Here is a 14746-nt window from a genome sequence, read left to right on the forward strand (position 1 = left end):
TGCCAAAAAATCTGGTGAAAAGCCTTCCCCAGAGGAGTGAAGGTTATTATAAGAGCAAAAAGGGAGACTACACCTGGAATGGGATGTTCAACAAGCACATAAGTGTGTTATGGTTAAGTGTACACAAAGATTTGGCCATATAATATAGTAGAATTTACAGGAGAGTCCAGTGCAAGGTTATTCATGGGTTAATAACACTAAAATGTAGAAGCCGGTGTAGGAAATGAGGATTTTCTTCAGGAAAAGGTGCCTCTGATTGGCTCTCTGATAGGGAGGGGTAAATTCCAAAATCGAGAACTAGTTCATGTTCTACAGACTCACTTATACTGATTTGCTGTATAGCATTTAAATGAATGTGAAACTTTACACACACACATTATTTCAATTCAATTTATTTGTATAGTGCTTTTAACATATCCGGGTACCATGTGAATGCACTACGATTACGGAGTCGGACAGCCCTTAACACAAGGACCAGTTTTTGATCAAATCCAGCTCTTTAAAAGCGGTGGCCATTCCAGATTTCACACTTCCGCCTTCTTCTTCTACTGCGGAGAGAGCTCGCGCGCGGTGCCTTCACTCCTCATAGGTAAATGAATTATTTTATTAACAATTTATTTCTTTTTTTTCCACATAAAAGCATTTCATATAACCTACCGCACGACTTGGAATAAACAGTAAGATATTTTTTAAACTGACTCACGACGAAGATTTTTTTTTTTCCGCGAAAAACACTAACTTTAAGCTGAAGGTCTGTTGTAAAGAAGTTGGACACTTGAACTCTGCATATATTTTTAATGACTCCAGCTCTGTTTATGTGTTCTTCCCAAGCTTTATTTCTGCAGATCCACACGGTGACTATGGCTTCGACCCAGAAATGCGCTGTAAAAGGTACAAATATATATATATATATATATATATATATATATATATATATATATATACTGAACTACCTACCTACAGATCTGCCTACTTACTAATGATCTAGTTCCGTCACGTGGCTATGTTTCTGTCAGCTGTACCATGCATAACACCAATAAGAGATACTGTATTGTGCCTGATAACTATAAGGCGTTTAAGTTAAAAAGTTAAGTAAACTTTAGAATGGTTAAGATCTGACACGTGCATAATAAATAAAATGTAGCTTTTTTTTTTACAATGACTTTGCAAAATAGACCTAGGTGGGGTTAGGCACTAAAATCAGTGCTGATAAGTATGTGCTAAGTCACCAGTGATTATTTTACACTGGACCATGATGAAGCATGTTATCTAATATACATAGTTGTGGCAATGGAACACAGAAAGTAGTTTTGAACAACAAGCTACCAATATAGATGTCTCTGGATCGGTGCTGGAGATATGAACACTTTTATTCCAAAACATCAATATATATATATTTTTGATGATCATGAAGGTGAAGGTCTAACATGACATTTCCATAGACATTCAATTGGAATATGATCTGTTGATGATAATGGATTTTAATCATTTTCATAGTCCTCAAACACATTCATGAAACACTGATCCTGATCATCCATCACTATAGAATATATACTGTACGTTTCATATGAGGATAAAGATGATAAGTCTGATTTTTATTTAAATCATTAGCAATAAAATGCCTCCTTAAGCTTATCAGAGTATCTGTATGTCTTTAGATTTATTTAAGCTTATATTGTTCATTTGGCGTCTGATGTTTTTTGCAGGAAGCTGTGCTCCCGAGGCTGTACCCAAAGGCAAGATCCGAATCTATAGTATGAGATTCTGCCCATATGCCCAGAGAACCAGACTGGTTCTTCATGCCAAGGGTATAGAGTAAGTCCAGATGTTAAGATGCATAAGAATGAATTTCTCTAGTGTGCATAGTAGTTCGGTTTCTGATTGCAGTTAAAGAGTAAGACAGAATGTTTGTTAGCATTACAGTCTTAAAATTATTCCCATAATCTCACTGTAGGCATGAAACTATAAACATCCATTTGAGATCGAAACCCGATTGGTACCTGGAAAAGAACCCTCTTGGTGCAGTGCCTGCCCTGGAGACCCCCTGTGGTCATGTGGTCTATGAATCAGCGATCACATGTGAATACCTGGATGAGCTGTACCCTGAGAAAAAACTGTATCCCACCGACCCCTTTGCAAAAGCCCAGCAAAAGATGTTGCTGGAAGAATACTCAAAGGTATTTCCTTTCTGCTCACAATTGTTATAGCACATTGTATTTCAAAAATCTAGGTGTAGAAAAAAGTATATATAAGAAATGCATGTCAGTGCCTGCTTTGTTTAAGTATCAGTTGTTGTAAATTCTGGATGGGGCTTTAATGGTCTTCAGGAATACATTTTTTTTACTTTCAGGTCATTCCTCTGTTCTATAAAATTCCTATGACCAAAAACGAAGGTCAGGATGTTTCAGCACTAGAAGCAGAGTTGAAGGAAAAGCTATCCAATTTGAACAAGGTATATTTAGTGCAATTTTTAATTTGTAAAATATCACCATCCTGTTTGAGTTTAATTACAGTTTTAACCCATAACAATAAATGTAAGCTTTAAACAATATACATTGACTTTACAGATATTTGGATGTCTCAACATTTTATATTTAGCTGCATTCATATTGTCTTTATTTTATACTTTGACAGGTTCTTGCTAACAAGAAAACTAAATTCTTTGGAGGTGATTCAGTCTCTATGATTGACTACCTGATGTGGCCGTGGTTTGAGAGGGCAGAGGCCTGGGAGCTCAAACAGTATGACAACCTATTTATTCAAAAGCACAATAAGACATAAAGAGCACAATATAGAGATAAAAACATAAAAGAGCACTAAGTGTATTTGAACCAAAGTAGATCCTTGTTGTATTCACCTGACGGTGGGAATTCTACGGCTCTTTACTTATTTAGTAGCGCACAATAATTTACTTATAGCTAATGTACAATATCTCTACAGTGAATATGTTTATATTTTGACACACTCTTATTCTTTCTTAGCTGTCTGGATGCCACTCCACTGCTGAACAACTGGATTTTGCAGATGAAGGAGGATCCAACAGTGAAGGCACTCATCTTGAGCTCTGATATCCACAAAGCCTTTTTTTCCTCATACATGGGTGGAAATCCCAATTATGACTATGGCTTATAAAAATATGTCTTTACTGAAATAATTTGACTTCTAAAATGAATACTGTACTATATTAAACGTTTTTCAGTACAGATATTTGTACAAGTATATAATGCTTTGTCATAGCCTGTGTCATGAAATTGCATTAAAGTACCTTTGATTAATTTCAGTTTTGTACATTTCATCTCTGACTGTAGCCCTCGTGTTATGTTGTGGGTCAAAAAGTTGCAGTAAAGAAATCTTAAAAAATATTTAAATGTATTTATTCTGTATGAAACCTCTTCTGATTGGCTTAATTAGTGTAATCAACATATAAAATGAAAATGGTTCATTTCACATATTTGCAATCCCCCCTCCATGTTTCTATTACATAGATACTGTTCAGTATCTATGGCAGTCAAAGTGGAAGCTGAAAGGGGTCAGTAGTCTCAAATACTATTTGTCTCTTTGCAACTGTGAGACATATTTCACCCCAGTCATACACACACGTGCACACACACTCCCTATTCTCTTGACTCTTGACATCTGTAAAGTGGAAAAATGCAGGTGTTGTTTGACTTTTGATGGGAACTTTTTCTGTTCCCGTGGGTAAACTCCACCCAGATTGAGTATGCACTCAGCAGGGGAAGATTCTCTGCATGGGAGACCTACCAACATTACACTCTGCAGCTACATAAGATATACTCTCTGTCAGAGCTTTACAAAATGAGCTGCTGAAGTAAACAGGTGACAGCCCTGGAGGCTTGGGACCTCATTTTTGATTATGACAGTGAAATAGAGGAGGATGTGTCTGAAGATGAAGACCATCAAGAGGTCTGATGATTCTGATTATGAACCAAATGAGGAAACTGCTATTCATATTCCTCCAAGAAAGACATTCACATCAAAAAATGGTTTACTTTCAATACAAATCCTCATGACACATTAGTCTTAATTTTAAGTCAGCAGGTCAGTTGGATCCTGAACAGAAGAGGTTTTCTCGTGTTAATTTATCAACATCACCCCATAAAAAGAAAAATTTTCAAAATGTAAAATAATTTTTTTTTTTTTTTAAACAGTGTCAAGTAAAACTATTATATTTTATGCTTAGGTATTTGAACATTAAAAAGCATTTTAATATGCATTTTTTTTTAATGAAAAATTTGTGGATTATCTTCGTTGAGCCATTATCTGTGAGAGATAAAGAACACCGTTGTTCTAAATATTGATTGAAATGGTTAGTAATGGAGTTAATAATGAGATATAAACAATGTTTATTAGGATTTTTTTGGTTTCTGACACTTTTGGATAATTAAACATCAAACTGACCCAGGAACATCATTGCTATTCCTGAGAAATGAACATAACAGGACGATTCATTTTGCTTGCTGGCCAGAAGAGAATATGTCTCTTATGGATTTTAAATACACTTAATGTTTCTAGCTTGGCACTGTTACACATAACTCCCTCATTTGGGGTCTGGATATGGAATCTCAGGATTTATTCATTCACACTTAGAGTGATTTAGAGTAGCCAGTCCACCTCGTCGCACGAACATCCACAGAAACTCCATATAGAAAGGAACCCAAAGTTCAACCCAGCAGCTCTGGAGCAGTGAGGGAACAATCTGCTGTGTCACTCTGCCCCCATTGTATCAACATGCTTTGTGAAAATGTCAATTGCTATAGTGCTATACAAATATGTAGGGTAGGTTGCTCACTGGGTGTGTCAGAGCTAAATCTCTGTAAACCTTCTTTTTAACGGTTTGGAACTGAAGGAATGTTCGAACACACCTAGTGCATGACAAGGCAGTTAGAAACAGAAAAAATAAATAATTAATAATATCATAATTAATCAATAATAATAATAATAATAATAATAATAATTATTATTATTATTATTATTATTATTATTATTATTATATGCTTAAAATAACACTACACATACATAAGCACAATAGAATAAACATTTTGCATTTTAGTCCATAATAGCTGCCTATATGGAATCACACATGCTTTTTCTTATCAATGTACAATCTTTCAAAAGTAATTCCAGTACTAAAAAATTTGACAAAATTAGACAATTTTGCCGCCATAGCCTCTGGAGCTGATGAGCTGATAAGTGACCTACTGAGTCATTTTAAAACACAGTTGTTGAATTAAGTCCACAATTAGGGATATAGGGATATACTCACCTACCTACATACAGAACTGACTACTTACTAATTACCATGCATAACACCAGAGATTCTCAATTGTGAATAATAACTATAAGGATCTGAAGCGTGCATAATGTAGCTTTTTCACAATGACTTTGCAAAATAGACCTAGGTGGGGTTAGGACCCAAAATCAGTGCTGATAAGTGTGTGCTAAGTCACCAGTGATTATTTTACGCTGGACACTGGAAATATGAATCATGTTATCTAATATACACACTTGTGTCAGTGAAACACAGAACATAGTCCAAGTGTTGAGCAAGGAGCCAGCAGATGGAGATATGGACATGTTTCTTCCAAGACATATTACATCAAGATTTTTTTAGTGATGGTGAATGTCTAACATGACAAATCCACCGACATTTAATTTGAATATGATCTGTTGACTGTGAAGGACATAGCTGATGATTTTCATAATTTTCATACTCCTGAAAATATTCATAGAACACTTGCACTTCTTGGTGCCTTGGTAGAGGTTGCTGTTTGTGTTTATCCTGAAATTGATCACCCAGCAGTTTAGAAAGGTTTCCTCTGAGGATAAAAGGGATCAGTCTCAATAACTTTGTATTGATTTGCAGTGAATCTTCCTTTAACGGGACAAGTGGATACAATCCATTCTAGCAATAAAATGCCTCCTACAGCCTAACAGAGCCACAAGTTTTTACTAGGTTATTTGTCACCTATGTGTATGTCTTTAGATTTATTTAAGCTTAGATTGTTCATTTGGCATCTGATGTATTTGCAGGAAGCTGTGCTCCTGGGACTGTACCCAACAGCAAAAACTGAATCTACAGTATGCGATTCTGCCCATATGCCCAGAGTACCAGACTGGTGCTTCATGCCAAGGGTATAGAGTAATTCCAGATAATGGTGTAAGTATGAATTGAGCATGCATACTATTTCAGTTTCTGTTTGCAATTAAAGAGTAAAACAGACCTTTTGTTGTCATTATAATCTTTATAATCATCATAAAAAAATTATGACTTGTTATCATCTCATAAAAATCTTAAAATTACTCCCATAATTGAACACACCCAATGCATGAAAAAATGTTTTAAATGTCAATGTACTGTACTAAGATTTATTATTATTATTATATGTTTAAAATAACACTACACTTACATAAGCATTTCTATAATATAAACCAGCCATATTAGCACATAATAGCTGCCTAAATGAAATCACAAGTGCTTTTTCTATGTACAATCTTTCAAAAGTACAAAGGTAATCTCAGTGCTACAATAATATTTACATAGACAATTATGCAGTCATAGTCGAAGTCTCCAGGGCTGATGAGTGAGCTACTGAGTCCCAAATTTCCATTGGCTCAATTAGTCATTCTAGGACACGGTTGTTGAATTAAGTCCACCATTTTGGAAGTGTGGTGTGTACTCCTGAATAAGCACTGGCGCATTTTTCAGCATCTCCTCAAAATTTTCTACCATTTTTGCATAAACCTGCCTCTGTAACACCAGAGGCCTGAAAAGGTTTACTGGTTCTGCAGCCTGAATTATTCCTGGAACTCCAATTTCATGAGGAACAAGTGGGTTCCCAATGATAATATGAGTAAGTCTCTTTTCCTGCAAGCTTTTCTGTATAAAAAACAACAAGTCCCGCAACCTCTGGTCCAGATTCTGTGGTTTCCATGCTGAAGTAGATTTGCTCAACAGTAGATGCAAGAATGCAGTCTTCAGATGGTAATTTGTAAGGCCACTTCTACCTCGTAGGCCTGACTGTTTTTTGTGCAGGAAAGAAACAAGCTGTAGGCATCGGAGGTGACAAGATTTTACTGGAAGTTTCTTTGCCATGTGTTTGAGTAGGTTTCTTTCGTAAACAGTGAATGAGAGTTGCCAGTGGATATCTGTGTTGTTACTGCTGTCTGAAGGAAAATGAGAGATGAAGTATGCATGTGAATCTTCAAGCTGGATAGCCGGTATAATGTTTAGAACGATAACCTTTCCTGACCTGAACCTGACCTTCAAAGCACCAGGGAAATCCAGGTTGCGGAAAGTGAGCTCAAATTCATATTTGTGAGAGATCCGCCCCCATGCTCTGGTCACTGAGATCTGGAACCATTTCATAACCTGATCTTTAGACAGATAAGCAGTGTTTCTTGAGCAGAGTAGTTCTTCTAACGCATGGTCATCAGCTTTGCTATCGTGGTTTCTGTTGTGAAGCAGGCATAGCATATCCTCATCGTCTGTGGCTTTACCAGAGAGGCAGTCTGGGCAATTCTCACTCACCTTCAATAACTTAATCCTCCCACATCCTTGTAGGTCCAGTGGGAGGTCAGAGGATGTATCACACCATAGCTCGAACTGAAAATGATAAGGTTCTGGGGTTGCAAATGGCACAATGAGGTCACACATGACAGGCTTACACACTCTCCAGGCCTCAAACATGCTGCCTACTCCAATAAAGTCCTCAACCTCCATGTCAACCTCATGGTCACAAATGCTCCTCAAAGCTTCCAGGAGGTCATCTGCAAAGCCTTCAACAAACTCCTGCACTCTCGCACTTTCATAGACAAGGGGCTGGAAGCTGGTCTCACAGAGGTGGTTTAGGATACCTTTATCTAAGATCAGATCCTTAGGATTGACAGACCCACTGCTGGTATACCCTTCTTCGTCTTCAACATGATCATGTGTTTCACCAGCGTTCAGATCCTGCCTACAAACCTCAATAGTGAAGAAAATGACAAGAGAAAGTGTGCTCCAGAAATACCAACCGTAGAAGTCAAGGCTAGAGTTTGTGGCGTCTTGATCTGCCTTTGAGATCTCTTGTTCAAAGCGTTCTTGTTCAGCTCGCAGCCTCTCTTCATGCTCCCTCATTCGGGCCAAAACATAATCTTCCTCTTCTGGGCTGGTAGTGTTTTCCTTAGGGAATAGCAGTGGATGGTTGAGAATGGCAGCTGCCACAATCATGCAGACCCGTGCTATAGACCCCTGCATCCCTGCGTATCTGTGGAAAAGTTGAAATATTATAGCTTCATATTAAAAATGGAAGACAAATACTATTTACAACAGTATAAATGTGCATTTTTAAAATGAGGTTAATGAGTACATTGAGTAGTTGGTCTGGAAATGGCTATTTCATCAGCATATAAATACGATGATTTTATTTTGTTATTGCCCACTCTGCTAAATATAGACTGCTGTGAAAAGTGTGATGCACAGGGCTGTGTTCTATTGCACCGCATGGAAGGAAGTCAGATAGCCCTGCTGAACATTCTGTGACACCATGCAGCTAAATTAATATTCACTGATAACATTGTTTCTACCTTCAGTGTTAAAGTTGTTCGTCCTCACAAGAACATGAACTTTTTAACTTAATTTCCCAAAGAAAGTGATGAGAAATAATACAGTCTGATACAGTTTACTGACTGCACAGTATCATCAGCAATGGATAAACGTCCTAAACTCTGCAAACTGACTGACTTCTGAAAAAGGAAGGAAACAAATACAAACAGGAAACAGTGTAATTTGCAGAGCTCAATCCTTAAGAAACATTCGCGCAATAATATGCATTACTTCCTCAATTAGTTGTTCAAATTATACCACATCCATAATTGAATTAAAACTCAGATGGAAAAGAAAAACCGAAACCGAGTAATCATCCCAGTTAAGTGAACACTTAGGGATACTGGCAGAGCTAATAAACACTTCTCAAACAGTTAATACATCTAAATGCCATCCATTTAGGAGTTGTTTTTTTTTTACAAGACTACACAGGTCAGCAGATACATTTAGTAACCAGGATTGTAATTATTAAACCAAAGATTTCATCTATGAGTACTATTTTGCCACTTTAGAGAATCTGTATACATCTGTATGCAGGCCTGTCATGCACCTTGCCTAGGAGCTGGGCAAAATATTTAAAAACAACTCCTTCTTATTTTGAAATGCAATAAAAAGCATAATCAAACTTGAGCTCATTTAATTTAATATTTAACAATACCTGTTTTTTTTTTCTATTTTATACATCTGACTTGCAACATTCTTGCACAACCTACAGTATCCCAGAGACCATGTTTATGTGAGAAAATGTTTGTAATTACCCATGTTTTACTATGTGCAAAAGGTGTAACAATAAAAAAACTGTTTTATCAAACACTTGTACAGACAAATATTTCGATATTCCAATTCTGCATGCAAATGGAGTACTTGACCCTATTGACCCGGACTTGGGATGACTTCCCGGTTTGTCCTCAGTGTCAGAGAGGCTGTCTGGATGCATAATACGATATAGAAATATTTAAGAACTTGCATGACCCTTGTCCATAATGCAGGTGTACACCAATCAGCCATAACATTATGAGCACTGATAGGTGAAGTCAATATCACTGATTATCTCATCATGGCACCTGTTAGTGGGTGGGATATATTAGGCAGCAAGTGAACATTTTGTCCTCAAAGTTGATGTATTAGAAGCAGGAAAAATGGGCAAGCATAAGGATTTGAGCGAGTTTGACCAGGGCCAAATTGTGATGGCTAGACGACTGGATCAGTGCATCTCCAAAACTGCAGCTCTTTTGGGGTGTTCCCGGTCTGCAGTGGTCAGTATCTATCAAAATTGGTCCAAGGAAGGAACAGTGGTGAACCGGTGACAGGGTCATGGACGGCCAAGGCTCACTGATGCACATGGGGAGTGAAGGCTGGCCCGTGTGATCCGATCCAACAGATGAAATACTCTCGCTCAAATGAAGAGCTGAAGAAGTTAATGCTGGTTCTGATAGAAAGGCGTCAGAATGCACAGTGCATGACGGGTCAGCAAAAGGGGAACCAAACACAATATTAGGTGGGTGGTTATAATGTTATGCCTGCTGGTCATGGAAGTCCAAACGAAAGCACGCAGAATAGTTATTCAAGGAGCCTCAGTGAGTCATAATAACGGGAGAACTAATATAAACTGAACCCCGAGGCCTCTGTGATGCTGATGCTGATGCTGTCTGTGTTAGATATGCACTAAACACAGTTTGGTCTTTCTCGTAAATGTCAGCATATATATATAGATACACCTACTGAACCACGCATGCGGCTAACGCCTTGTTCCTTTATTAAAGATACAAAAGGTTTCTACATCTTACAATCAGCCAACTATACTTTGAATATATGCAAGATAGTGAAATGGGTGTTTTACAGAAACAGATTAAAACTATGTTAAACATTTATATAAGGAAAAAGTGTTCATGCGCCGCTTTATTTTCACAATGACGTAAGTGACTCAAAGTAACGGTTTCTCAACAACTTCCCCGTTTTAGTGTCTGTTAGTGAGGCGCATTCATGTGTACCATTTAAACATATCGTCTATATTATCAGCTACACCAAATCAACAAATCCAACAAACAAACCTTTCAGCCTTTTACTCCAAGAGTTTAATCTCCGTGTAGTCCATCGTCTCGGGTTAAGAATAGAAAAAGAGATGTGAAGTAGTAAATGTGACTTGTCTGGCTCCCTCCTTCTCTGTGGGCTGTGGCGGGGAACATTACTGGTCATTTCCTGGAGCACAGCCTACAACTGATGCCATTTTCCTTTTTTTTTATTTTATTTTATTTAACACTGTGCTGGAGCTGGATTTAACCTACACGCCGTGTAACACAGCTATCCTCTCAGACTCCAGTCGCTCTCTGTGTGTTTAACAGTCTCCACAAAATAACACAAAGAGCCAGATTTGATGCTGGCTGTTCGGTATGCTGTCTGGGTTGCCAGGTGCGCGATGTCTCCGCAAATCTGTTTCATTTGAAAGAGTTTTTGAGGTTTGTTTCATGCACACTCAGATATATAAATAAAATGCACACTTAAATACAATTATTTACTCATACCAAACACAGTAGGTAACATTTTGTCATCTCGACAAATTTATACTGGAATACTCAAAAATGCCCAACACACTATAAAGCTTTCACTGACTAAGATGCTGTAACACAACCTTTACGGGATCAATAAGGTCTATCTATCTATCTATCTATCTATCTATCTATCTATCTATCTATCTATCTATCTATCTATCTATCATGCAGTGGTGTTCCACACAGACATAGACTTCAAACACTTCATTGCTTTGTCAACTTTCCCTTATGCAACTGTTATTATTATTATTATTATTATTATTATTATTATTACTACTACTACTACTACTACTACGACTATTACTACTGCTACTACTGCTACTACTACTGCTGCTGCTGCAACACATTTGGTTTCCTTGTTACAATGGAGCTGAATGAGTATTTTAACTAAAGTTGTACCTCTGTGTTTGAACAGGGGATGTGATTGTCCCGGATGAATAATAACTTCCTTAGTGACCTTTCAACAACCACCTCATAACTTTCCATGGGGCATCCGGTCTCTGACTCTAATGCTACCCCTGCACATTGCCTCTAAAAACAACCCTTTGATGTAACACCAACATCTAACTATTTTCTCTGATAGTGGGCATATCTCAGAGCACAGGGCTACAGCAAACCAATACAGGGAACAAACCAATATTTAACAATCATTTTAACAGAGAAACCCACAGTATGTATGAGGTGGTGGTGGATGGTTGATAGTAAAAAAAAAACAAAAAAAAACCCTTAGACATACACAGAGCAATGAAAGATGATGGACTATTTACTAAGCACAGCTCAGCTACAACACTATTTCACCACCAGAGGATACCCATACTATGTCTAAAGCTCTGTCACCTTCAAACGTAGTGATTTTTTAATTCTAATCTTTTTTAAAACCACTCTTCTTTCCACACAGTGTGCACATTTTCTCTTGTGTCGACTTAAAATAACATAAAATTAAATAAAAGGGAAGATATTGTTAGCCATATTATTATTATTATTGTTTTTGGATTGGCCTAGAAGTTTCTCTTCAGTAAGGCTGTTTATATCACTTCCTAATAATATTAAGAAAGAAAGCATTGTCAGGGCGAGTGATTAATGAAACTTAGAATAAATAATATAACATAAAATAATTTTTAAAACTTGCTCGCTGTGCACGATGCATTTTTTTCTGCTGTTATTTTCCTGTGTTTGCTGCTGCTTGGTCATGCACCTGCTGGGTGGAGCAGGGAAGAGATCTAAGCTTATGCACTCAGATGTGCGGTCCTAAACATTTACCTACACAGGGTTTAGTTGACGCGATAGACTTTTTACAACTGGATTTATAAATGGATTCATTGTGTCGGAAGCGTCTTAATTGAACCGGATTGTTTGATTTGAGTACTTTCTGAGCTGCCTCCACAGCCTGCACGCGCACTCATACTGCGTCGTTCTTTTCCTTTCAGGTCGTGACAGGTGCCTAGAAACTTATTTCTAATGGATCGCTTAAAGGTAGTTTTGCAATATTTCCAGTCGAATTCCGAGTCTATTTCCAATGGTATATGCGTGGTGCTTGCTCTGGTTGCTGTAAAACTGTACACGAGCTTTGATTTTAATTGCCCTTGCCTGCCGCAGTACAATAAAATGTACGCACTCGGTGTGATGTTTGTTCCGCCGATTATTCTGTTCTTACTGGGAATTTTGGTTAATCGGCACACCGGAGTGATGATGGAGGAATGGGCCAGACCGATAGGCAGGAGGACCAAAAATCCAGCTGTTGTGAAGTAAGTCTTCTATTTGTTAATAAATTTACTCAATAAAATGATTCATCTTTAATGTAGGTAATGTTGTTTCTTTTCCAAGTCCATGAAACTTGGAAACTTGAATTAGTGTCAAAACAGTGCCCTTCTCCCATGCCTGTTTGTTTACACAAGCAACTCTCCTGTAGATATTTGTTTTCAGCTATGATGCAGAGGTCCATGTTAGCTCCCATGGTGTGGATCCTTGTATCTTTACTGGATGGGAAGTGTTTCATTTGTGCCTTCAGCATGAGTGTGGACCCGAAACACTTCACTGGGTTCCCCAATAACACTGGTCTGGATCTGATCAGGATAATGGCTAAGGTGCCTTGCAAGGAAGACATCATCTTCAAAAACAGCACTTTTCGGAAAGCTGTCACACGCTATGTGCGTTGTTACTCTCAAGTAAGTGGACTTTTTTTTTTTTTATCAAATTTTTACTGCATACAGAAAGTGCACAGAGCACTACTAAGCATTTCCTCTCATTACTCTTTGCACCAAAAAGTAATGGTTTGATGAAAAGGCAAGCTATTAAGGGTTTATTTATTAAATGGGGAAAAAACTGCTTGGTTTACAAAAATGAGATTGATTTGATATTGATTCGATTCAATATGATTCAACAATGTGATTTAAATATTGGTCATTCTGCTTTCTTTCAGGCACTAGGTTGGTCCATTCTTCTCTGCCTCATTTTTATGGGTGCAGTGGCTCGAATCACTAAACCATGCTTCAATCATGCCGTCTTCCTTCAAACGCGCTACTGGAGCAATTACTTGGACGTTGAAGCTAAGCTTTTTGATGAGACTTGTGTCCATCATGCCAGAGACTTTGCCAGAAAATGTGTAGTGCGTTTCTTTGAGGATATTGGGGAAGATGAGATTCTCAGGATGCCACTCTCCCCGAACTTCAGCTTCAAGAAAAGTGACAACGAGGCTGATGAAGATGAGCATCTCCATGGTGTGACTAGGAAGGATCAGGTGGATCACTTGCTCCAAACTTGGTTCCAGTGTAGACCTGAGCTGGATGTGACCAAGATGGTTTATAGGCCCACTAAGTGTATTACTTGGGAAGACTCAAATGGACATACACTTTACTCAGATGTTTGAAGTGACAGTAAACTAATATACTATTGCATATACGTGAAGGACCAAATGTAAGATATGAAGCTTACAAGACTGAAAGGATGTAAATTTAAGGCAACCAGCTGTGTTAGATTTGAAATTAATTTAGCTCTTAATTGCAGGGTCTTCTGTTGTATGGGACAGCTTACAGTCATAAAACACAACCTGTAAAACGTTTCTGTTAAAGTGAAATAAATAAAAATATTGTATTTATATAAAGATGTTGCATAAAGTTACAGATGTGTAGATTGTGTGTACTGGAAGGTTTGCACTAGACTTTGAAGTCAAGTTTAGAAACCTTGCAAGGTGAGATTTGAATTTTCCAGGACTGGATTTCTTTAGTTTTGCATGGCTCTCCCACACACATTACTCACCAGTGGCATGCATATGAATATAATGCAAATGTAGTACAGATTCACATGCCAGTAAATACAATAAAGAGATTTTAACGTTTATTGATCTGAACATCAATGGCTTTTTTTGTGCAGCGTGCACCAGATGACTATATTTGCTGGTTATATTCATGTGCTTGATCGTTTAAATGTCGCAATACTGATTTTAATAAAATCTGAGCTAATATCAAAGTAGATAGTTCTGTATTTCTCGTACAAATATTCGCACAATGTTTAAAGAGCTCAGTAAGGTGAAAGCATTAAGTACGCATTAGGAGGTAAAGAGTGTCCAAAGTTGTTCTTCAGCACGGTCACGTCC

The 14746-nt window shown here is 37.6% G+C and overlaps 3 protein-coding genes across 3 annotated transcripts; 2 read left to right on the forward strand and 1 right to left on the reverse strand.

The window, feature by feature from the left end:
* Positions 1–280: 280 nt before the first annotated feature.
* LOC131345057 (glutathione S-transferase omega-1-like) lies at positions 281–3280 on the forward strand. Its single transcript, XM_058377713.1, has 7 exons — positions 281–589; positions 832–891; positions 1707–1815; positions 1955–2177; positions 2351–2452; positions 2635–2741; positions 2982–3280. Exons 1-7 carry the CDS (start codon positions 433–435, stop codon positions 3130–3132), a joined length of 909 nt encoding a protein of 302 aa, XP_058233696.1. The 5' UTR covers positions 281–432; the 3' UTR covers positions 3133–3280.
* Positions 3281–6264: 2984 nt separating this feature from the next.
* Positions 6265–10965, reverse strand: itprip (inositol 1,4,5-trisphosphate receptor interacting protein). Its single transcript, XM_058377629.1, has 2 exons — positions 10657–10965; positions 6265–8267 (listed from the first exon to the last, which is right to left on the reverse strand). Exon 2 carries the CDS (start codon positions 8255–8257, stop codon positions 6647–6649), a length of 1611 nt encoding a protein of 536 aa, XP_058233612.1. The 5' UTR covers positions 8258–8267; positions 10657–10965; the 3' UTR covers positions 6265–6646.
* Positions 10966–12368: 1403 nt separating this feature from the next.
* On the forward strand, positions 12369–14470 carry calhm3 (calcium homeostasis modulator 3). The gene is made up of 3 exons (XM_058385938.1): positions 12369–12899; positions 13064–13319; positions 13574–14470. Exons 1-3 carry the CDS (start codon positions 12613–12615, stop codon positions 14018–14020), a joined length of 990 nt encoding a protein of 329 aa, XP_058241921.1. The 5' UTR covers positions 12369–12612; the 3' UTR covers positions 14021–14470.
* The last annotated feature ends 276 nt before the right edge of the window (positions 14471–14746 follow it).

This window comes from Hemibagrus wyckioides, linkage group LG03 (assembly GCF_019097595.1).
Source record: "Hemibagrus wyckioides isolate EC202008001 linkage group LG03, SWU_Hwy_1.0, whole genome shotgun sequence".
In the NCBI taxonomy this organism is placed as follows: Eukaryota; Metazoa; Chordata; class Actinopteri; order Siluriformes; family Bagridae; genus Hemibagrus; species Hemibagrus wyckioides.

Excerpts from the sequence above, each read along its gene's own strand:
- calhm3 (XM_058385938.1), top strand. The coding sequence starts at position 12,613 with ATGGATCGCTTAAAGGTAGTTTTGCAATATTTCCAGTCGAATTCCGAG. Across the intron at positions 12,900-13,063 it reads AAAAATCCAGCTGTTGTGAA|ATATTTGTTTTCAGCTATGA; the intron begins GTAAGTCTTCTA and ends ACTCTCCTGTAG. Across the intron at positions 13,320-13,573 it reads ATGTGCGTTGTTACTCTCAA|GCACTAGGTTGGTCCATTCT; the intron begins GTAAGTGGACTT and ends GCTTTCTTTCAG.
- LOC131345057 (XM_058377713.1), top strand. The coding sequence starts at position 433 with ATGCACTACGATTACGGAGTCGGACAGCCCTTAACACAAGGACCAGTT. Across the intron at positions 892-1,706 it reads CCAGAAATGCGCTGTAAAAG|GAAGCTGTGCTCCCGAGGCT; the intron begins GTACAAATATAT and ends TGTTTTTTGCAG. Across the intron at positions 1,816-1,954 it reads CTTCATGCCAAGGGTATAGA|GCATGAAACTATAAACATCC; the intron begins GTAAGTCCAGAT and ends ATCTCACTGTAG.
- itprip (XM_058377629.1), bottom strand. The coding sequence starts at position 8,257 with ATGCAGGGGTCTATAGCACGGGTCTGCATGATTGTGGCAGCTGCCATT.